The sequence below is a fragment of the Globicephala melas genome, chromosome 8 (assembly GCF_963455315.2).
Source record: "Globicephala melas chromosome 8, mGloMel1.2, whole genome shotgun sequence".
Lineage (NCBI taxonomy): Eukaryota > Metazoa > Chordata > Mammalia > Artiodactyla > Delphinidae > Globicephala > Globicephala melas.
The window spans coordinates 63,292,002-63,316,724 of record NC_083321.1 but is presented as its reverse complement, the minus strand read 5'-3'; the positions used below and the strand labels follow the sequence as shown (position 1 = coordinate 63,316,724).

Here is a 24,723-nt window from a genome sequence, read left to right as displayed (position 1 = left end):
GATGAGTGCCATAGTACTCACCCAGTCATGAGAATCAAGAATATCTCCATACATTGCCAATATCAATCACTCCTGGGGTACAAAATCACTCCTCCTGACTGAAAACCACTGATCTAGTTTTACGAGGATTTTAATGAGAAATGAATATTGAATTTTATCAAAAGTTTATTCTGACTCTATTGAGATGGTTTTGTTTTTAATCTGTTAATAAGTCAATTACATTAATTGACTTCTGAATGTTAAGCTAAACTTGAATTCCTCGGCTAAACCTCACTAGGTCATGATATTCTTTTAATATGATATTGGACTGATCTGCTAAAATTTTGTTAAGAATATTATATCTAAATTCATGAAGGATTCTGAGTTTGTAGTTTCCTTTTCTTGTAATGTCTTTGTCTTGTTTTGGTATCAAAATTCTGCTGGCCTCAGAGAATGAATACGGAAGTGATCGCTTCTCTTTAACTTTCTGATACAGTTTGAGTGGAATAAGTAGAACTAGAATTACTCCTTCTTTAAATATTTATTAAAACTCACCAGTGAAGCTACCAAGGCATGGAATTTTCTTTAGGAAAAGGTTTTTAATTATGAATCCAATTCTTTAGTAAATACAGGGCTGATCAGGTTACATATTTCTTCTTGAGTGAGTTTTGGTGGTTTGTATCTTCTAAAAAATATAACCATTTCACCTAAGTTGGCAAATATATGGACATAAACTTGTTCGAAATACCACATTACCGTACTTTTACTACCTGTATAATCTATAATGATATCACCTCTCTCATTCCTGATATTGGTAATTTGTATCTTTTTTCTTCCTCATCTGTCTGGCTTAGAGGTTTATTAATTTTATTCATTTTCTCAAAGAACTAGCTTAGGGTATGTTGATTTTTTTCTTTGGTTTTAATATTTTTTTCACCTATTTCCACTCCAATATTTATTATTTCTTTACTTCCTCTTACTTTGGGTTTAACTGCTTTTCTTTTTCTAGTTTCTTAATTGGAAGCTGAAGTCATTGACTTAAGACCTTTCTTTATTTTTCTAAACAGGTATTTCATGCTATAAATGTCCTTCTAAGTAGGCAGTAAATATATCTCACAAATTTTGATATGTTATGTTTGCTTTTCATTCAGTTCAAAACACTTTCTAGCTTCACTTTTGATATCTTCTGAAGTACATGAGTTTTCAAATATTGGGGGATTTTCCAGATACCTTTTGGTTCTAATTTAATTCCACTGAAGCCAAACAATAAATTGTATGATATGACCTGAATCCTTTGAGACTTGTTTTGTAGCCCAGAATATGGTAAATTTTGATGACACTTGAAAATAATTTTCACTCCATACTGTTGTGTAGAATACTCTGTAAAGGTCAATGATGTCAAGTTAGTTAATAGTGTTATTCAAGGCTTCTGTATCCTTAATGATCTTCTTTTTACATTCTATATCAAGTATTGAGAGAAGGATGCTGTAATCTCCAAGTGTAATTGTGAATTTGTGTATTTCTCATTGCAGTTCTGTCAGTTTTTGCTTTATTTATTTTGAAGCTCTGTTATTAGATGCATAAACATTTAGAAATATTATGTCCTCTTAATTCATTTACCCCTTTACTGTTATGAAATTACCCTCTTTTTCTCCGGTAATATGCTCTGCTCTGAAATCTACTATGTCCAATGTTAATATAACCACTCCAGCTTACTTCTAATTAGAGTGAGCATAATATACCTTTTGTCAAACCTTTTACTTTTAATCTGTTTTACTTTAAATTTATTTGTCCCTTTACTTTTAAAGGGGTTTCTTGTAGATTACATATAGTTGAGTTGATCTGAGGTTTACAATACACATCTTAAAATTATCAGTCTACCTTCAAGTGATTTACACAATGTCCCATATAGTATAAAAATCTGACATTACACTTCCATTTCTTCCCTCTTGAACTCTGTATTATTGTTGTTAAACACTTTACTTTTACATATGTTATAACTCTCACAAGCTACACTGCTATTATTTTTACAGTCAATTACACTTTTTTCATTTGTTTGCTTTTTGTTTTTGTTTTTGCGGTACGCGGGCCTCTCACTGTTGTGGCCTCTACCATCGCGGAGCACAGGCTCCGGACACGCAGGCCCAGCGGCCATGGCTCACGGGCCCAGCCGCTCCGCGGCATGTGGGATCCTCCCGGACCGGGGCACGAACCCGCGTCCCCTGCATCGGCAGGCGTACTCTCAACCACTGCGCCACCAGGGAAGCCCAGTCAATTACACTTTTACAGGGGGATATATAAGAAAAGTATCTTTTATATCTATGCAGATAGTTACCATTTCCAGTGCTCTTCATTTCTTTGCGTAGACCTAGATTTCCAACTACTATTATTTCCCTGAAAACTTCTTGACAAACTTTAACATTTCCTCTAGTACAGGTCTGCTGGTGATGAATTCTTTTAGTTTTTGTATATCTGAAAAAGTCTTTACTTTGCTTTTGTTTTCTGAAGATATTTTGCCGGGTATACAATTCTACATTGACAGGTGTTTTTTTTTCAGTACTTTAAAGATGCTGCTTAACTGTCTTCTGATATGTATTGTTCCCAATGATAAATTTGCTGTCGTCATTAATCTCTAATCATATGTATGAAATTTTTCTCTCGCTGCTTTTAAGATTTTCTCTTTCTCATTGGTTTAACTGACTATTATATGATTAATTTCCATCATGTTCCTTGTGCTTGAGGTTTGTTTATGTTCTTGGATGACAGTGTTTAGAACTTTCATCAAGTTTGGGACATTTTGAGTCATTATTTCTCCAGATGCTTTTCCTGACCCTCCCTCTCACTCTCTCTCACTTTTAGACTCCAATTGTATGCATATTGGGCCAATTCAAGTTGTCCTATTAGATCACCAATATTCTCTTCATATTTTTTATTTTCCCTTGATGTTTCATTGATAGTTTCTATTACTATGCCTTTGGGTTCACTAATCTTTTCTTCTGCAAGGCCTGACATGCCATCAATCCTATCCTGTGTATTTTTCACTCATATATTATAGCTTTCATCTCTAAAAGTTAACTTTGGGTGTTTTAAAATATCTTCCATAGCTCTATTAAACATGTTCAATATTTCCCCTAGCTTCCTGAATATATGAAATACCATAAATATTATTGTTTTGATGTCCCTGTCTACTAATTCTATCACAGGTATCACTTCTGCGTTGATTTCAAATGATTGGTTTTTCTCATCATTATGGGTCATATTTCCTGACCCCTTTCATGCCTAGTAATATTTTATTGTATGACAGACATTATAAATTTTACCTTGTTGGGTGCTGTATATTTTTGTACTCCCATAAATTTTATTTAGATTAGGTTTGTTTTGGGACTCAGATCCTTTCAGGCCTTGCTTTTTTTTTTCTTTTTTTTTCTTTTTTTTCCAATTTGGGGCCAGAGCAGTGTTTAGTGTAGGACTAACTCGTGCCCCATATTGAGGTAAAATCCTTCTAAGCAGTCTTCCCAATGCCCTGTGAATTATGAAATTTTCTACTCTAAGTGGTAGGAACAGCAACTATTCCTAGCCCTGCATGAGCTCAGAGGATTTTTCCCTCTAATGGGTTTTTCTGGTTCTTTCCCCAGCCTCAGGTAGCTTCTTCTCATGCATTCACTTATCAAAACTGAGTTGAGTACTCATTGGGACCCTCTGTATCCCTCTGGAGTTCTCTACCTTTCTCCTCCACTACATGCAAACTCTGGTCTCCTTGGACTCCTAGCTATGCCTTGTCAACTCTGGGATATAGCCAGGCTCTGCCTCAGTTCAACAACCCTGCTCCATGGCCCAGAAATGCTCTCCAGGTAGTAAGCCAAGCAAACACAGGGCTCATCTCACTAGCTTCTAATCTTTCATGGATCACAGTCCTTCACTGATTAACGTACAATGTCTTGAAAACTGTTGTTTCATTTATTTTGTCTGGATTTTTGTTGTTTCGGGCAGAAGAGTAAATCTGTTCCCCGTTATTCTAATTTGGCCTGAATCAGAAGTTGTCAATTACATTAAACATTTAAACACACTTGTTTTTACACTTCCAGATAATTCCAACACACGAAGTCTCTGTAGGTCTGCTTCTGTTGTTTATTGTTTCTGTCAGATCTTGATCTTGGTGCCTTGTTCCCTTGTGTACTTGATTATTTCTGACTAATATACAAAAATTATATGTGAAGGACTTCCACTTCTGTGAAGATCAGGTATACATATTTTCCCTATTCCTCCCATTAATTACAAAAACCCTGGACACTATATATATAAAACAAATATTTAAAGGCTGAAAGGTAGAAAGAAGGCAGCAGACCATCTAGAGACCTTGTGATCCAAAGAATGACATGGTGGTAAGTACCTAGATTTTCTCTCTGCCTTGAATATCCCAGTCTTAGGGTTAACAAAACCTGCAAGACAGAAATGCTACTAGGCACAAATAAAAACCTTCTCTGTCTTCCTAAAGGACCAGGCAAAGGGCAGCCTATGAAAACAGACAATAATCATTCGACTCCAGCCAAACACCTGAGAAAAAACTGTGGCCCAACCCCTGTCACAATGGCCAAGTGGACAGCCTAGACGTCCACCCTCACAAGGCTGTAACAAGGCACCTGAACACCCCCAATGGGGAGGAGTCAGGGAAGACCAAGGAGAGAGCTGGGACCTTCATCCCAACCAGCTGAAACTAGGCCTGGGCTCCCCTACCCCCCACCAGGGGTGCTAGTACAGACCACGTGCACCCAGCAGTAGAGGAGCCCCATCACCCTTCAGGTGTCAACAAAAGCCAAATGTTTATTATATGATTTGTTTTTTATTTTGCATTCTCTTCTCTTACACACTGCCTTCCTTTGTCTCTTTCATTTATATTCCTTTGTAAAATTCTGCTTCCTCACATCTGCTTTTTTTTTTAATGATTTACATTTGCCTCTTTCAATTTTTTGACATATTTTGATATTATCTTCACAAGGTAAATAGAAAATAAAGCTGTATAAAGAGTAGTTATGATAAAAACTCATGCCTAAAGAAAATTTGCACCCTTTTTTCCTTTGGCCTAATTGACCCTGTAGTGGTCCTTCAAGTCACTTAGTACCTACTAGCTTCAAAGTCAGCCTCCAACCCTAAAATCCTTAGGATGAGTAATCAAATCACTGAAAAAGAAACACAGGACAAAGAAGCACAAGCCAAATTATTTCCTGAAGTACCAGTAAATCTACCTCCAAATGAACTACTAGAATAATGATATTTTCTCAAGTTCTGAGCCATTCTGTCCTTTTGCCAGAAAGTATCGGATCTAAAACTCCATCTTCTTAGCTTTATTCATGCACATCCAGAGAAATTCACAAAATAGTCATGTATAAAGATGACTATCACCATATTGATTGTGATATTGAGGAGCTGGAAGCAATCTGGAAATCCATCACTGGAAGAATGAACAAGTAAAATGTAGTAGATGAACTAGATGGTGGTAATGGTTGCACAACTCTGTGAATGTACTAAAAACCACTGGAATGTAAATTCCAAAGGGGTAAACTTTATTGTATGTGATTTATATCTCAATAAAGCTATTATAAGGTATATATAGGGGACGGATATTCTGGCACACTATGCAGCAGTCAGAGCAATGCAGTGGAAGGATATAAAGCAACACACATAGGTCTCGAAAACATGCTGTCAAGTTCAAAGTAAATACAATATGGACAGATCTTCAAAACGCAGTATTAAATTTTCCAGTAAAAGAAAATAAGAGGGAGTCTCTAATAATTCCCCTTTTCATGCTCTGTGTCTACCTTTGTGATCAAGTGGGCCATGACAACTTTCAAGAATCTATTCACCTTGGATAACAAAGTATCTCAGCTTCTATCAAATGAAGATAAGAGCTCAACATTGCCCAATGTTATATTGGGTACGAGAAGCACATTCCTCAATGTGACACAAAGAAACAGAGTAATAACAGAGAGAGGAATAGCATCCCTAATTCTGGTACTTGTTTTAAAAAAAAAAAAGCATCCAGCAAAAGAATCTACTAGCTCAGGAACTCAGCTGAGGAAAGATCCACTTTTGTTTACCTTCCTTTGGGAAAACAAGGTCATTTGGTTGGCTTAAAGAACTTGGGTCTCAAGGCTAATGGAAGGGGGTGGGGAAAGAAGAAGCACAGGTATTATGTTCACCAACTTAGAAGAGAAGGGTCATTCTCTCTCATCTTTCCCATTTTCTAGAGTACTTGCTTTCAATCTCCATTCATTCAAAAATTATTCATTGAGCATATGATTCTAAACACTGTTTGTAGGTACTAGGGATGTCAGTGAATAAGCAAGAATTCTTGCCCTTAAGCAGCTTATATACAGTGAGGGAAGAATGACAACAAATAAGAAAATGTAATTTTAAAATTTAGAATTTAATTTACTTATATGTGCCATGAAAAAGATTACGAGTTAGAGAGGTGAGGTGAAGCTGCTTTAACTACAATAGGAAAGGAAGGCCTCTCTCAGGATGTAACAATGGGTTAAGAACCATATAAGGAGAAGATACTAGCCAAGAAAAACCTAGGGGAAAAGATTTCCAAGCAAAAAAACAAACAAACAAAAAGCAAGTGGTAAGGCTGTAAAGGACTAATAAGCTTCAAGTAGCCTACAGACAAAAAGAAATCCAGTGTAAAGAATGAGAAGAAAGTAGATGAAGTCAGAGAGGTAGCAGCCTTGTGAGGCATTTAATTGTATCCAGGGTGCAGTGAGAAGTGGGACGGGACGGTTTTTCTGAACTTTAAGCAGAAGACCAACAAGCTCTAATTTGTATTCCCAATGACTCTGACCGCTATGTGAAAAACATACTATATAAGACGACAGGAGTGGGAGGATGTAAACCATTCAGGCTATTCAGACAGCTCAGGCAAGAGGTGTTAGGGCTCAGATTCTGGTTATAACTGTGTAGGTAAATGAGTCACTGTAAGATCCAGAGTATATTTTTGAAGTAGAATAACATTTTACAATGGATTGGACCGAGTATAAGGTGAAGAAAAGAGTTAAAACTCCTAAGTTTCTGGCCTGAGCAACTGGATGGATGATTGATGTCATTTGCTGCAAAAGGAAGGCTTAGGGGAGCAATTTAAGAGACAGTATTTATAATCGTTTTTTGAATTTAATACTTTCAGTTTATTATTTTTCGAGTTCATCTGTCAAGTTTCTCCAACTAGCTTACAATCCGTTTTGTATTTCTTTTGTATCTTCATGTGCCTAGCATAGCTGATGTATAATCAATACCTGCTGGATCTAATTAAATTGAAGTGGTCTTACAAGAAAACTTATGAATCAACATTTTCAAACCTTATGTTTGAAAAATCAAATACAGATGTTTTAATCAAAGACACTGCATGTCCAAAATTAAAAAACAAATGCTAGAGACAAGCCTGTAGGTATATGTTTACAATTTGAAAATGCATGCATTGTTGAATGCTTGGTGGCATAAAGCAAACTGCAGAGAGAAGTTTTCAAAGGGAGTTAACATAGAAAGATTTTTTAATGTCATAAGTTATAATTAAATGAAACAGAAATGAACTAGAACTTGACAGCACATCCTAAATAACTATTAGCAGCAAATGATAAATTTTGAAAAACTGGAATCCTCAGTCATTGTTACAACCAACGAAATAAAGGGAAATCATGTAAATGCAAACTTTTATTTATTCTCCTTTAAATCATACTGTGGCAAAGTTGAATGCCAGCAGCTTATGTTCTTGTGGGTAATTGGCTCTGGCATATTAGCCCCAGGAAAACACTTCCATCATCTTCTAGCCATATCTTGGGCAAATGCTAGAGAAAATATTTAATTCTTTATTTCATACCTTTTCTGTGTACCTTTTATACATTTTGCCCTTTAATAACTAATTATCTAACAATGCTAAAAATCTTAAAAAATTATACAATTTTTAAAATTGTACACTTTTCTTTCTAAAATTTGCTAACATAGAACAAGAAATCAATGACATTTTCACATGGGTATTAATTAAATTATATTAAATTGTAAGACTTTGTAGTCTTTAAAACTGCTAGTTTAATTATAATTTATGACATTTATAGCTAAGGCTATAAATTACTTAAGTCTAATAACTGAGACTTACCAGAGCTTCCTGATATATATCATGAGTAATAAGAGTAGCCCAAGGGAAGATCTTATAATAACAAAAGCATTAATAGAGATGTCCCTTATTTAGAGTATGTAGCTCTCTACCTGCCCCCTACAACACTAACATAAACAGAGCATATATTCACAACTACATAGTATAAACACTGTCCTGTTTTCTGTTTTGAGACAACTATCAATGCTAAAAAAACAGAGATAAGGCTTACATCTCTCTCTCCCTCAGTAAAATATAGGGTCCTCAGAAGCAGGGACTATACCTTGTTTATTTTGGTAACCCCAATTTCACCAACAGTGCCTAACAGAGTAGATACTCAGCAAATGTTGCTTATTCTTTTTTTTTGTTCCTAAACCTTGGCCTCAACTTGGCAATCCTTGGAAAGGCAACAATTTTGTCCTGTGATCACCAGTGACACATCTCTAAGATGGAGCTACCTCCAATTCCTCTCCTTTCTTCAAGGTTCAGGTCCCACGTAATTCATAAAATCTTCTCTGATTTCCCCAGCCCAAAGATAACTCCCTTTTCTACAGTTCTAAAGACTGTACTGTCTAATCATATATTTGACATGAATATACTATCTTGGACTATTTATTACCTATTCATTTTAAACCCAAATCTAGATATACCTTATTCCCTCAACTAAATTAATTTCAAGGACAGAATAATGGCTATATTTGTGTCCAAATACATAACAAAGTGCTCTGCACTCAATAAGTGTTCATTGATAAAAATAAAGACAAAGATGATAAAGGTAATACGAAACCAGTTTTGCATATTTTTCTATCAGGTATTCACTCAAAGGCATAGCAATGCCTTTGAAATTTCCTGACCAAAATAAGGAGTGGGTAACTGTCACAGCCAAAACTAACAAAATGATATTATTACTAACTAAAGAGTATTTTACTGTCACCCAACATTTTGAGTAGGACTGTATATATGTGTATATGTATAAAATCAACCCAATATAATGAAAATATAACCAAGAAGTATGTGAAAAGGTAGGATTACACCCTCAAAAAATGATTATTTAATATCATAAGCAATCAAAACTATATGGCATAGTAACAAAAGTCACAAAACAGTATGCCCCCAATTTTTTTTTAACAGGTATATAATGTGTAATGTGAATGTGCATCTATGTTTGTGTATTTATATAGGTACACTGGAGGAAAGGGAAGGGAATAAAGAAATAAACACTAAAATGTTAGTAATTACTACACAGTAAAGCTACAGATGATTTTTACTTTCTTCTTCATGTTTTTCTCTACTTTCCAAATCAGAAACACATACCTAAATAAAATGTATAATTTTCTTAAAATAAAACCTCCCAACATTTAGAAATTTTGTCGTTGATGTTAAAATAATCCAACAATCTCAACTTAGTCTAGTGAGCAACATAATAGAGTTACAGAACAAAGTTATTTCTTAAGGTTAAACTCAGTCTCTGAAAGTATTTCTTACCTATTCTGCACTAACCACCCTCTTAGTTAAGTAATAGTTATACAGCAATAGTATAAATAAAAGGCTCTATTCAGAGGAAGGGACGATGAAGATACTAAGTCTATCATTAGTATCCAGAATGTATCATGTACAAATTCATTTCCTTTGGACATAGTAAAAAATCCATGTAAAAAATCCATGTGTAAAAGCCTTTGATCTCACTAAACTTTTAAATTACAGACCCTGGCTGACAAAAGATAAAAGACCAATTCGTATTTTGCACTTTCTGAAAAACTTGCCTAATACTGACATTTATTAATCTGGACATAAAAAATACAAATCTACTTAACAGACAAATGTTAATGTTAAGTTAACACAAAAAGTTTCCCGTTTAGAAAGATCGAGAGATTCAAATTGGGAACACTATCAAAACAACATAGTACAGCCACTCTGGAAAACAGTTTATCAGTTTCTTTAAAAACTAAACATTCAACTACCATACAACCTGGCACCTACACTTCTGGGCATTTATCCCAGAGAAATAAAAACTCATGTTCACACAAAAACCTGTACATGAACATCTATAGCGGCTTTATTTGTAACAGCCAAAAACTGGAAACAAGCCAGATGTTCTTCAATGGGTGAATAGTTAAATAAACTAGTACAGCCATACCATGATATACTACTCAGCAATAAAAAGGAATGAACTACTGATATACCGAACAACTTGAATCTCCAGAGAATTACGTTGAGTGAAAACAGCTAATGACAAATAGTATGTACTATATAATTCTATTTATACATCATTCTTGAAATGATTATAGAATTTAAAAAATTACAGAAATAAAGAATAAATTAATGGTTGCCAGAGGTTGAGGAATGGGAGGTAAGGGTCAGAGGGAAGTAAATGTAGCTACAAAAGGGCAGCATGAAGGATCCCTGTGAAGGAAATGTTCTCTATCTTGACTACAGTAAATATCAATGTAAATATCCTAATTTTGATACTACTACAGTTTTGTAAAATAATACTATTAAGGGAAACTGGGTAGAGAGTAACATGAGATCTCTCTATTATTTCTTACAACTGCATATGAACCTATGATTATTTCAAAATAAAAAGTTTAATCTTAAAAAAAATACAGTATTTTTAGGGCATTTTCCAACATTGATTATATTAATCGAAATCAAATATCTTCTCTCCAGGAATTTCCAATCTAAACAAGGCAACACAAAAAAAGTTTGTCGAAATTTACTTAGCATTTAAGATAAATGTGTAAATACATATAGTATTTCAGTATTAAAGTATCACCATGTGGTAGTATAGAAAAGCATGTGTATGACTAAAAGAAAAAAATGCATTAAAACTCAAATCTATTCTAGCATGCAGATGTAATATTTTTAAGTTTTTTACAAAATCAGAAAGGAAAGCAGCACCTAGCATAGTTTGGTGCTACTATTATGGTTTCCACAGCACCCTATAATTCATCTTCCAGTCCTTTTCAAACATTATTTCTATTGTGACTTTCCCACTAGACAGCAAACTCTGTAAGTACAAGAACTGTCTTCATCTTGCCTTCCAGCATATAGCACAGTAACTGACACATGATAAGAACAGAGCAAAAATTAAACATTTTGAAACTGAAATAAGTTGCTGAATACAACCCTGAACTACATTCCCTTGTTACAAAATTCAAAAACCTATCCTTAGGTAAACACATAATTAATTCATCTTTCCATAGTTGAATTTTTCAATGTCGCCTATCAATTCCATTAAACAACTTTAAAAGGTTTTAATACAAATATGTTTTTAAAATATGAACTTGACAATGAATGAAAAGCATATAACCTTGATTATATATTTACAGTAAATATCAGACTAGACAACATTAATTTCAATTCTGAAAACTTAGAAATTTAGAAGCCTAGCTAATTATAGTATTAAATATATTCAGTATTTAGATAGAATGAGTGCTATTCTGATTCCAAGAAAACTGTGCATCATAAAAGCTCATCCTTAAATCTTTTTTGCCACAAGAAGTTAGCAATAGAAGCAGAATATGAAATGAAGTTAAAGATATATAGCGAGACATAAACAGATATAGATATATACCCTATCAAAGATGAAGATCTAATCTTTAAGGAAAAAAGAGTCATGAAGGACACAGGGCCGTGAATCATCTTCCTCCTGAAGTAAGTGCAATTCAGTCATAAATGACAGGAATAAACCAGAGAGCATCAAAGCTATTTTAAACATTTAAGTCTATCCTTTAAAACAGAGACAGAAAATATTCTCAAATTTAAGTAGGTTTTCTTTCTTTTTTTTTTTAAGGGAACTTGATTCAAAAAAACAAACAAAAAAAGGTTTAAAAGTACATGGAAAAATCTTGAAAGCAAAAAAAAAAAGAATTACTCACCAAGTTGGCCATATAAATTGTGAGCAGCCCTCTCCTGCAAATAATTTTAAGAAGAGACAGCGTGAGACTAACCATCAATTTGACTTAATAATCACTTTATCATTTTTTTAGAAATCTACCAAAACAATTACCAGAAGTTGTGGAAAAGGGATAGATTATGCTGATCTAAGTTTTCAGTACCCTAATAGTTGGCTGTAAATAGATTCTACAAGTCATTCTAATCTGCAGTCATTAAACATTCTGTTTAATGCTCGTTAATTAAAATTCTTTAAAATTACTATTGCATAGTAATTGTTAACTAGACTTACTGTGATAATCATTTTGCAATATACACCAATATCTAATTATTATATTGTTCACCTGAAACTAATATAATGTTATATGTCAATTACATCTCAATTTTTAAAACTACTAATACCTTATTATTTTTTAATAGGAAGAGAGGTACAATTTGCTATTATTCTATGTTTATGCTAGAGAATTCTAAATTTAAGGAAGAATCCTAACAAATTCATCTTGCCAAAAATGTCAAGGCCATATCAATTTTAACTAAATGCATATTTATTTTTAAAAAACAGATCTTCTATTTGTTTCACACACAATGCAACTGTTCATTAGATGCCATTACAAATCATACAAATCACCTTGTTTTAATTTCATTGTTAAGTGAAAAGTCAGGCAGTAAGTTAATTCTCTAATGCCAAAGGACAAACAAAAGCTCTATAAACACTCACTTTACAGAAAAACTGCATATTTACTAAATACATATTTACTCTTACTTAATGAGAATTCATCTAGAAACTCAAAGATAAGGACAATTTTATGCCCTTAATCACTTTATTTAACTTATCTGCACATGAGACCATAAATGAACCATATCCTATCCTCTAAGAAAGAGGTCGTTAATGTTTTAAGAGTTCAAGGGCAGAGTTCAAATAATAAACTCTGAAAATTATAAAAACTTATTTGAGATTCAATGCTGAACATTTTTTTAGAACTCAAAGAAACTACTACTTTATATATAAAAGAAGCAAAAATATCAAATCACTTTAACTTAAATATCATGCCAGGTCTTGATATTAACATCATCAATCAAATCTTCTTGATGTCAGATCCAGTCATACAAAGTCTTGACTGCTCATCATTTAACTTGGCTTAATAGGCTTTTTAATTTACTAAAGCCACATGGAGGCAGTACGATGTAAGTGAACAATGCTGAAGTGAAGTTCTGAAATCAGGGTTCCAGTTAACTTTAATTCTCTGGTACCCTGTAATTTTGTCATAAAAATAAGGGAACAAAACTAGTTATCTAACTTACATTTTCAAACATAAAAACTACTTAAAGAAAAAACTTACATTTATCAGCAATATATAACACATATCATTGGGCCACCCTGGTTGAAAGGAGAAGGAGGTCTAGGCATACCCACTGGGCCACACCCCCCCAGCAATGTCCCTCTTCAGCAGGTCCTAATGCACCTCAGCAGAACAAGACAAGTCTACTGACCTTCTAAAAAAGTGTTTCAGAATCAGTGATAAGATGATCTGTAAGGTCCCTTTCAGCTCTTCTTTTCTATGATTGTACATACGAATTGAAATTGTTCTCACTAAACCTTACCAAGCTTATTAGTTCCTACCAAATTCTAAATCAAAGATGTTCTAATAGTACTTATTTTAAATAAATTATATCAAGAAAAGTTAGGGTAACATCATCATCCAAGAGTCACACATACACAGAAAAGTTCAATCCTTCTCAAGTGATACCTATTCTTACCAACAGTTGGTTATGTACGAAGAAAAAAATAATATTCTTCATTACAAAAACCAAAATAAAAATATTTCTGTAATTTCAGTGGTAGTCCCTGAAAATACTTTTCATTATGAAGTGAACTAATAATGTATGATGCTATCTTTAAAAACATTTGTTCCACTAATCTCATTCTGCCTCTAATATTAACAGTAATCCAGCTCCAGAATCATCACTAGCTTCCATCTATAACTGTTTACCTTTACTGAGCAAAGATTATCTTGTTAACCTTTACATTTTCACAGACCTGCAATAATAGTACCTGGCATCTATAGACACTAAGCAAATGGTAGAATTACTAAGCAAGGTGTTTCTAGGAACTCAGTTTTATAAAAAGGAACACATTATAAACATGTATTATAGAAATATAATCACAAAAGATAGCCACCAGACAGAGCGAGGGCCAATTAATGATACTAATTTATTAGCAAGCAAAGACGTGATCTGTTTGTCATACATTTGTATAAAATTTAATAATTTACAAGGTATAATTAATATTTTGAAATCAGATTTTATCCTCTCACTAGTTCTGTGAAGTGTAACACAGATACTACTGCCCTCACTCTATTGAAAATCAAGAATCAAAGAAGTGGTTTCCTTAAAAATACAAAAGCAGCAAAAAGCAAGTTCGTCTGGCTCCAGTTTCACGTTCATTCCAATGCACTGTTTCTACAGCAGAAAATCTTTACATTACTAAGTTACCTTTCTTTTTTTTAAAATTTATTTATTTTTAGCTACACTGGGTCTTTGTTGCTGCACGTGGGCTTTTCTCTAGTTGAGGCGAGCGGGGGCTACTCTTCGTTTTGGTGCACGGGCTTCTCATTGCAGTGGCTTCTCTTGTTGCGAAGCACGGGCTCTAGGCGCGCGGGCTTCCGTAGTTGTGGCACATGGGCTCAGTAGTTGTGGCTTGCGGGCTCTAGAGCACAGGCTCAGTAGTTGTGGTGCACGGGCTTAGTTGCTCCGCGGCATGTGGGATCTTCCCCGACCAGGGCTCGAACCCGTGTGCCCTGCATTGGCAGGCGGATTCTTAAGCACTGCGCCACCAGGGAAGTCCTAAGTTACCTTTCAATTCTAAAATTCACTGACTTGTTTAATATGCTGTCCTAGCAGGCTTCTGTGTAATGAGGATGAACAAAGCCTTGACACATTCTTACTACTGGGAAAAACTGAGGATGCATCTTTATTAGATTATGTCCTATTCTGGTCTCAAGTTTCAATTTATCCTTCCCAAACAATGAGGAAGATCACCTCCTTCCCAGCTTTATCTGAATTCCAACCCAAAGCTAATAGCCTCAAGAATGAGAGGGCAATGCCTGTGATGGGCATGATATGTTGGATTACATAGCCAGACTCTTTTTGGTGCCTTTACCTGGTACGTCTTTAACCTCCATTCCAATGTCAACTTGGTAGGTTAGAATATGAGAACAGTGATTTACTTTAACACTTCTCCGGAGATGTTCAGTATCATAGGAAATAGATAAGCTAATTAAATACCAATTTTATTTAACACTTGACTGTATCTAGCCTACGTCTGAAGACAAACAAGTCACTCCCTTCCTAGTGCATAAATTCTCTCTGGAAACCAAGTTATAAGTTATAAAACACTGCTTACAACAGTGATGGGGAAGGGGGAGGTGCCAATTAGAACAAAAGGTGGCCTAGAGGAAGGGCTGGGGCAAGGAGGACAAAAACTTTTTAAACTTCACAGGAGACTCTGATACACAAATACTCCCATTCTGCTGAGAATCACTAGATTAGAAGACTGGTGAAGCTCAGTGAACAAGCAGTCTAAAGTTAGTCGAGTATTTCTTTAAACTACAGATAAGCTTCTTTTTTTTTCTTTTCTTTTTTTTTGATGGGGAAAGGGGGTGAATCTTTTAAACTTGCATGAAAAATGTAAGTGGGTGTGCACATCAAAGGGTACTATCTAAAAAAGTATTAAGAACCACTGCTGTAAGAACTAACTCTTTGTAATCAGAGTATCACTACTCCTGCGGGAAAATATTAAAATAATTAAATTTTCTTAACATCTCAGTAGATTAAAAGGTATCCTCACATTCTACTGAAATTCCAAGGATTATCTTCTAATGACATTATTCTGTCTCATCAGATGAACAATAATGCTTTTTTTCTGGAAACTTTAGTGTAAATATTCTTTAGCTAACTTTCTCAAACTTCTGAATGATACTGTTATATAACACATTTCATAACTAAGGTCACTACAGAATACAGAAAGAATGGTGTAACCTCTAAATTCTAAATATTTATATCTTCTATGTATATATATAAAATATGTGTGTTCTGTGTTCTATGGATAAGGAGAAATTAGAGATTAAAGAAAAACAAAGTGATTGTTCTTAAACATTGTAATGGTTACCAAGAGATGCTATTTAATCATTTCAGAAAGTCTTTCAAAATATAATAGATTTCATCTGTCAGAATGTTTTAGAAGAGTATAAAATACTTCTTTAAGGTATAAGAATGGATAAGGTAAACTTGCAGTCTAGAGCAAGAGTCTATAATCACATTCTATTATATATAGTGGATAATACAGAGTAAGCTTTTCAGAAGACTGCAAGGTAATTTAATTTTCTTCCTGTGAACATGACACTGAAACTTGAAGATCCCAAGAATTTATAGGCCAGTTTATAAGTATTCTTTTATTCACATATTATATAGTTGATTCATTTTGGTCATATCTGCTTGGGAGTTTCATAACTACAATAGTGTAATTTAACAACTCAAGCCACGAATATGCTTAGAATAAATATGCAATTTTTGATACTTTAATCCACGTCCATGTTTGAGCACCCTGCAGTTTCAACTTACCTAAACTAGTACTAAATATCAAAGCAAATCCATCAGAAACAAAATCCATCAGAACAACTTCTTTCTGAACCACAAACAAAGCACTTCCTAGAAAAAGAAAGAGAAGACTAGTTCTTAACAGCCCACCTAGGGATAAACTAGATGTTACCAATGCTTCCTGCTGAGTTACTACCATCACAGTTCTTTGTGGCACAAATTTTTTAAGCAACCCTGGAAACAACTTCAAAGCTTTCACAGAACCCCACAGTGATGCGATTAAGATTTAAGTAAGCTGCCCTCTTACAAGGTGTTAGGAACTAGCTGGCAAAGCATGCTTAATTCTGTAGAGGGAAGGAGACTGGGAAAGATGGATGGATGGATGGAGGAATGGATGAATAAATGGATGGATGAGCTGGAAAGTTGGGAGGAAATAAGTTTAAACCAATGTAGATGAAGACATGAATATAGATAGATCTTCACTTATACATCTATATATATATCCATCATACATATGTGTGTATATATAACCATGTTGTATGCTTGTACCTCATTAAATGCTTTTTGAAAAACTGATTATACAAAATGTATAACTTCAGTAAAGATTTTATTAAATACAGCTTTAGAGATTTAAAAATTAGGATTACCACTATTTGCTAATTTGGAAAAAACTGCTTCCACATTCTGTTTCTTCTACTCTTTCTAATATATTACTGATATTTATTTTTAAAAGGATGAACTGACAACTGATCAATTGATAAAAGATCAATTGAAATCTGATTCCTTAAATGTTGCTGTTTCCCAGCTTATAACCTCAGACCTCTTCTTATTCTGAGCTTTGAGACTCTGATCTTCTCCCATAGCTTCAATGATAACCTACAAGAAGGAAACTTCCAATTTTAGTTACATAACTACTGTGCTTCTCCTGAATCTAGACTCATATTTCAAGCTGCCTACTGGCTATCTCCATCATTGACTTTCTTTGTGAATTAAAGGCATGATTACAAATTCCTTTTCCTTAAAGTAAAAACTATAATATTAATATGCTTCATTTGGGGCTAGATGTAATAATTTTGAAATACACATAACTTCAACCTTTGTAAATTACTTACAGTCTATTCAGGGATCTTGATGTTTAATGAAATCAATAAAAATTTGTTTTAAGTAAAAAATACTTTTTCAAAGCAAGTAACTTTTGTGCAATTCCAGATAAACATAGACCATACTTTCTTAAAATAAGACACACTATAAAGCAACTTGTAAAGAAAAACAAAAAGATTTGCTTTTCTATCTTTTAAGGTTAAGGCCAAAAAAACCACTTTTAAACCTGCTTTTTAAACAGTAAGTCACCAGCTTCTGAACAATACTATAAAATTAAATTTTAAAGTTTTTAATTAGACCCCCAAACCAGTATTTGTGGCTGATGTACATATACATACACAATTCTAAAAAAAACCCAAGGGCTTCCCTGATGGTGCAGTGGTTGAGGGTCCGCCTGCCGATGCAGGGGACACGGGTTCGTGCCCCGGTCCGGGAGGATCCCACATGCCGCGGAGCGGCTGGTCCCGTGAGCCATGGCCGCTGAGCCTGCGCGTCCGGAGCCTCTGCTCCACAGTGGGAGAGGCCACAATGGTGAGAGGCTCGCGTACCGCAAAAATAAATAAATAAAATTAAATTAAATTAAATTTAAAAACACCCAAGAACTCAAAAGCTATTTCCAGGTATTAACTGCATCACCTAATAAACAACAGAATCAATACATATCACCAAAAGTTCGACTACTAAACAATCACATCAAGATAAGGATCAATTTTTCTTCAGCAACCATGGGATAATACTTATAAAGAAGCCAAACTTAAAATTCTGATCAGGTCTTCAAAACAGTAAATCCACTCCAGTTAATATTTAGAACAGGCCATAATCTAGAACCAATTTTCTATGAATACCTACCGTCTATGAATAAAACACCAGTGCAATAGCTTACTTCAAAAAATAAAATCAGAAAACTTAAAAAAAAAAATAGTGTACTACCAAATGTAAACGGAGAATAGGAAATAAACTAGTAACCAAAATCCAAGTTATCACCTCACTTCTAGGAAACCTCTTTATGCCTTAAGAAGTTACAGCTTTTAATATCAATAACACAATTTTATTTTAGAATTATTATGCTATTTAAACAAATGTTGGTCTTCAAAGAAAAATTTGACTTTTTTGAAACTAAAATTGTAAAGATAAGACCTAGACTAATACATCAACAGAAAAAAATTCAGAAATCAACAAAACACACATATATATGAAAAATTGGTATATGACAAGGAGCATTCCAAATCAGTGGAGAAAGAATGGACTATTGAACTCCTGGTGCCAGAGTAACTGACTATTGGCTAGCAAAAAAAGAAAGAAAGAAGGGGGGCAGGAGGGTGGGGGGGAGAAGAGAGAAAAAGAAAAAAGAAAGGAAAGGGGAAAAAAAATCCTATAATAGATAACCTCTAAGATGGACCTAAACATATTTCTACATTTTGGGAGGTGATAATATTAACACTAAGAAGCTATAAAGTTAAAAATATATAATGTAGACTGTAGAGCAAGCACACACACGAAAGAAAAATATTTCATAAACAAATACATAGAAATGTTATTCTAAAATAACAAAATCATTCTTCCAGTTTCCAGTTTCCATGTAGGGAGCTTGGAAGTGATCACTTAGTCCTAACACCAAGGAGAAAGCTCAACAAACTGAAAAGTTAACATCCACAAGAAAAGTAAGGTCACACTGCAAAATGCTGCCCGCAAAACTGGAGAGACTGCAGGCAGATACAGAGAATTACAACTTAAGAGCACAGACTCACAAGCTGAAACCTCGGAGGGAATGAGAGCCAGGAGAGGAAAGCCTGCACTATAATTGATAAAGAGCAGGAGGCTCAGTGTGGAAGTTAAGAATTACAGAGGTATCAGTCTTAAGGGGGCCCCACACTTTTTTGAGTTTTACCTCCAGGAGCTTGACTAGGTTCTCACAGTAAATAGCAGAGAAAAATCCCCTTGTACTTCCAAGTAGAGGGAGGGGAAAAGGAACCATTTTGAAATAAGCCAGAGCACTGGTTGCCCTCAGGGCAAACTAGTTAAGCAGACCCTAACCTGCTGGGGTATTATGAGAGCCTTACTCACCTGGGGAAGGAAAACACCCAACTCCACGTGGCTCTAGAATTCCACATGGAGGAAGGGGAAAAACCCAACTCCAGCACACTCTAACCATCCTGCCCCACCAAGGGGGAGGGGGAAAATTGAGAAACACTTGGTAAGTTCACAGTCCACAGGCATAGGCTCATTGGAAGGAAACCGAGTCAAAGGACTATAGAACACTTCCCTTCCCCACACAACTCACCACTACATTACAAAAGGCCTATTTACAGCAATTCCGTTTACCTGGTACATCATGTCCGGCTAACAAGAAAAAATTACAAGACATACCAAGAGGCAAAAGACACAAATTGGGGCTTCCCTGGTGGCGCAGTGGTTGAGAGTCCACCTGCCAATGCAGGGGACACAGGTTCGTGCCCCGGTCCGGGAAGACCCCACATGCCACAGCGCAGCTAGGCCCATGAGCCATGGCCACTGAGCCTACATGTCTGGAGCCTGTGCTCCGCAACGGGAGAGGCCACAACAGTGAGAGGCCCGCGTACTGCAAAAAAAAAAAAAAAAAAAAAAAAAGAATTACATCCGACTTCTCCTCAGAAACCATGCAAACAGGAGAGTGGAGTGAAATACTGAAAGCATTGAGAGAAAAAAAACACCAACCTAGAATTCTGCACCCTGTAAAATTATCCTTCAAAAGTGAAGGACAAATAAAGATTTTACTAGACAAACAAAATTGAATCTGTTGCCAGTAGACCTGCTCTGCAAGAAACGTTAAATGTTCTCTAGAGAGAAGAAAAGTATGAGTCAGAAACTCATGTACATAAAGAAAGGTAGAGCATCAAATAAGATATGAGTGAAGGTAAATTTTTTAATTTATTTTTCTTATTTTTAATTATTCAAACAGATAACAATTATTCAAAATAATAGCAACAATGTATTTGATTATGTATGTATATATCGAGTGTGTGGTGTGTGTATGTGTGTGTGTGGTAATTATGCTTATAAGTGAAGTGAATGACAACAATGATACAAAGGACAGGAGGAAGGAATTTGGGCTATTTTGTTATTATAAGATACTCTCATTACCTATGAAGGGGTACAGCATTATTTGAAAGTGGACTTGGATTAGTTGTAAAGATGCACTGTTAAAACTAAGGCAACCACTAAAAAAAGTAAAAAAAAAAAAAAGTATAACTGATATGTTAAGAAAGAAGAGAAAATGGAACCACATATAACATTCAGTAAAAACCACAAAAGGCAGAAAAAGAGTGGAAGACAAAAATAAGAACAAAGGCAACAAAGAGAAAACAATAATGAATATGGTAGAAATTAATCCAACTATATCAATAATCACTTTGAATGTCAATGGTCTAAAAACAACAATTAAAAGACTGTCAGAGTTGATCTCAAAACATAACCCAACTATATGTCATCTACAAAAAACCCACTTTAAACATATAGACACATAGAGATTAAAATAAGTAAGCATATGAAAAAACGCTCCACAAAATACATATATCATTGAGGAAATACAAACTAAAACAACAATGAGATACCACCACACATGTATTAAAATGGCCAAAATTCAGAACACTGATAACACTGAATGCTGGTGAAGATGTAGAGCAACAGGAATTCTCATTCATTGCTAGTGGGGTTACAAAATGACCCAGACACTTTGGAAGACAGTTGGCAGTTTCTTACAAAATTAAATATACTCTTACCAGATGATCATACCCAATCATACCCCTTAGTAATTATCTAAAGGAGTTGAAAATTTATGCCTACACAAAAACCCACAAACGGAGGTTTATAGCAGCTTTATCCATAATTACCAAAACTTGGAAGCAACCAAGATGTCTGTCAGTAGGTCAATGGATACGTAAACTGTGGTACATCTAGACCATGGAATATTATTCAGTTCTAAAAAGAAACAACGTATCAAGCCATGAAAAGACATGGAAGAAGCTTAAATACATATTACTAAGTAAAAGAGGCCATCTGAAAACCAACATACTGTATGACTCCAACTATATGACATTCTAGAAAAGATAAAACTATGGAGGGCTTCCCTGGTGGCGCAGTGGTTGAGAGTCCACCTGCCGATGCAGGGGATGCGGGTTCGTGCCCCGGTCCGGGAAGATCCCACATGCCGCGGAGCAGCTAGGCCCGTGAGCCATGGCCGCTGAGCCTGCGCGTCCGGAGCCTATGCTCCGCAATGGGAGAGGCCACAACAGTGAGAGGCCCGCGTACCGCAAAAAAAAAAAAAAAAAAAAAAAAAAAAGCATTTTAGGACAATATGGACAAGATGGTAATCAGGAATGACTGCTAATTTTCTTATGTGTGATAATAGTGTTGTAATTATGTAGGAAAGTACCCTTATTTTAGAATATGCATTCTAAAGTATTTAGGAGTAAAATGTCATGACGTCTACAATGTACTTCTATATGGTTCGTACACACACACAATACCACACATACATAGACATATAATCACATACAAATAAAGTAAAAATGGTAAAATGTTAACAACTATTGACTCTAGGTGATCGTTACACAGGTGTTCATTTCAACATTTTCTGCTGAAAAGTAGGCAAATAACTTCAAAAATGCCACCTTATTAAAGTGCTAAAAAATAAATTGAAGCAAACTTCATTTAAAGCATCTTTAAAGTTTCATATATGAGTACATACTTTGAAATCACATTTCCAAAACCAATATTTAGATTTTTAAATTGATCAGAAAGTTACAATCACCAGAACAAGGCTCTCATTACTTATGGGCAAAAAACCAATAAAAATACTTAACACACTTACCATGTGTCAGGCACTCTTCTAAGCACACTTACATAAGTAACTCACTTAATTCTCTGAATAACCATGTGAGTAGATTATCACTACCTCCATTTTTCAGGTAAGGAATAAGCCATAGACGTCACACAATAAGTGGCGGAGCCAGTCTCCCAAGCCAGATTTTATAGCTCCAGAATCCACACTTTTTAACAACTATTCTGTACTGTCCTCTCAGGTGGGGAACCTATGTTTCTAGCAATACTGACTTGATTTTCCTGGGGTTATAACATCCTTTGATTTTAGTAATTTTAATAATCTAAAAGTATCATCAAACAGAGAATCACAAAAATTTAGATACTATTACATTTACAAAAATGCATTAAAATGGCTTCAGGTGGTTTAAGTAAATATTTAGTCACCTAACAACATCTATCTATAGTCTTACTAGAGGATCAATGATTATAACAAACATCTTCATAAACTGAAAGATGATCCCATCTTGATTAATATACCTGACCGTATCTTTATTCTCCGGGATAAAGATGGAATCAAAGCAGTTCTCAACAATAAAAATAATTATTCCTGAAATGGCAAATATTCTTTTATGCAAAATGTTTAACTTCAACAGTTTACCTGACTGAAAAACTTAAATAACAGTTTGTAGCATTTTGTAGAAATCTTATTATTCCACGTGGAACATTTTCAAGTTGATAAAAATGAAAATTTTTTTAAATGAGAAGATATCCAAAAAAAATAATTGATTTAATAGAGGTTAATGAGCCCGAAGCAAATTACAGATTTAAATGATAAAAGAAAACTGTTTATTTTCTTATGTGTGATAATGGTATTACAGTTATGGAAAAGATCTTTAATTAGAATTTATGCAAGCCATGTTTTAGTTTGACACATCAGAGAACCCTTCAATTTTTTAGTAAACAAAGACTAATGGGCATTTTTACTATATAATGTCAATCTTTATTTTTTATAGGCTTAAAAACCTAAATAATATAAGTATAAAGTTAAATTGTCCATCAAATATTGGGTTGGCCAAAAAGTTCGTTCAGTTTTAAGTTAAAATAAAAGACACAGTTTTCATTTTCACCAAGAACTGTATTGAACAACATATTCCCTAACCAAACAAACTTTTTGGCCAGCCCAATATTTGCAAGACTGAAAAATATGTGTAGAAATATTTCTCCTCCAGTTGTGATGGTGGACAGTAAATCAGTTGTATTAAATATGTAGGTATGTAAAAGTTTACCTGCTTTTTCTCTCAATTAGAATGGCCACGTAAGAAGCTGGCAAAGCGGCACCAAAGCCAGGACTCCATGAGTAGAATTTTCCAAGTATTTTCCTGAAATTGAAATTTGGAATGATTATATGAAATTTCTAGTTGGTCATTTCAGTTATTACACATAGAAGTTCCCCCTCTCAGTTCACCCTCTATCTAAATGTCCCACAGCACCTCAAATTCAGCATGTCCAAAACCAAACTCATTATCTTAGTCCCTTATCTCCATGAACCTGTTCTTTCTCCTCTCTTTTCCTAGGTTAATGATATCAACAACCACTTATCCACCTACGTGTGACACTTTGAGACATCCTTGGCTTCACCTTCTTCCATGTCCCATACATGAAATCATCCCCTTAAATACTTCCATGTACAATTTATCTCTCAAATTCCTCTCCAACCTACTGCCCTTGCCTCATTTATGTCCCTCACCATCTCTTCTTCAGGCTACTACAATAGCAAACTAATAGGTATCTCTCCTTCCAATAATTTAACCTGTTATATTCATTCAGACAGTCCCTGGATCCAACATTGTTCACTCTGCAAACCTTCTATGTTCTCAATTTCCTATCTACCAAACGGGAATAAATGTATTACCTATCTCATAGAGTTGTTATGATGGCTACATGAGATATTTCCCAGCACCATCCATGACACATAGGAAGTACTCAGAAAATGTTAGCTATTATTACTATTGTTATCACTACTACTATTCTTTCATTATGGCTCTTTTTTTATGGAAGTATAGCTGAGTTACAATGTGTTAGTTTCAGGTATATAGCAAAGAGATTCAGTTATATATATTTTTTTTTCTTTTCAGATTCTTTTCCCTTATAGGCTATTACAAAATATTGAGTATAGTTCGCTGTGCTGCACAGTAGGTCCTTGTTTGTTATCC

At 34.7% G+C, this 24,723-nt stretch overlaps 1 protein-coding gene across 2 annotated transcripts in view; it reads right to left on the bottom strand.

The window, feature by feature from the left end:
* TMEM135 (transmembrane protein 135) overlaps nt 1–24,723 on the bottom strand; it is a 242,447-nt gene that overhangs the window by 174,973 nt on the left and 42,751 nt on the right. For both annotated transcript variants that reach the window (XM_060303876.2, XM_030835860.3), the window contains exons 3-4: nt 23,797–23,889; nt 11,998–12,031 (exon numbers count right to left, since the gene is read on the bottom strand). In XM_060303876.2, the coding sequence (XP_060159859.1) occupies nt 11,998–12,031; nt 23,797–23,889 (127 nt within the window). The remainder of the gene's footprint in view (nt 1–11,997; nt 12,032–23,796; nt 23,890–24,723) is intronic.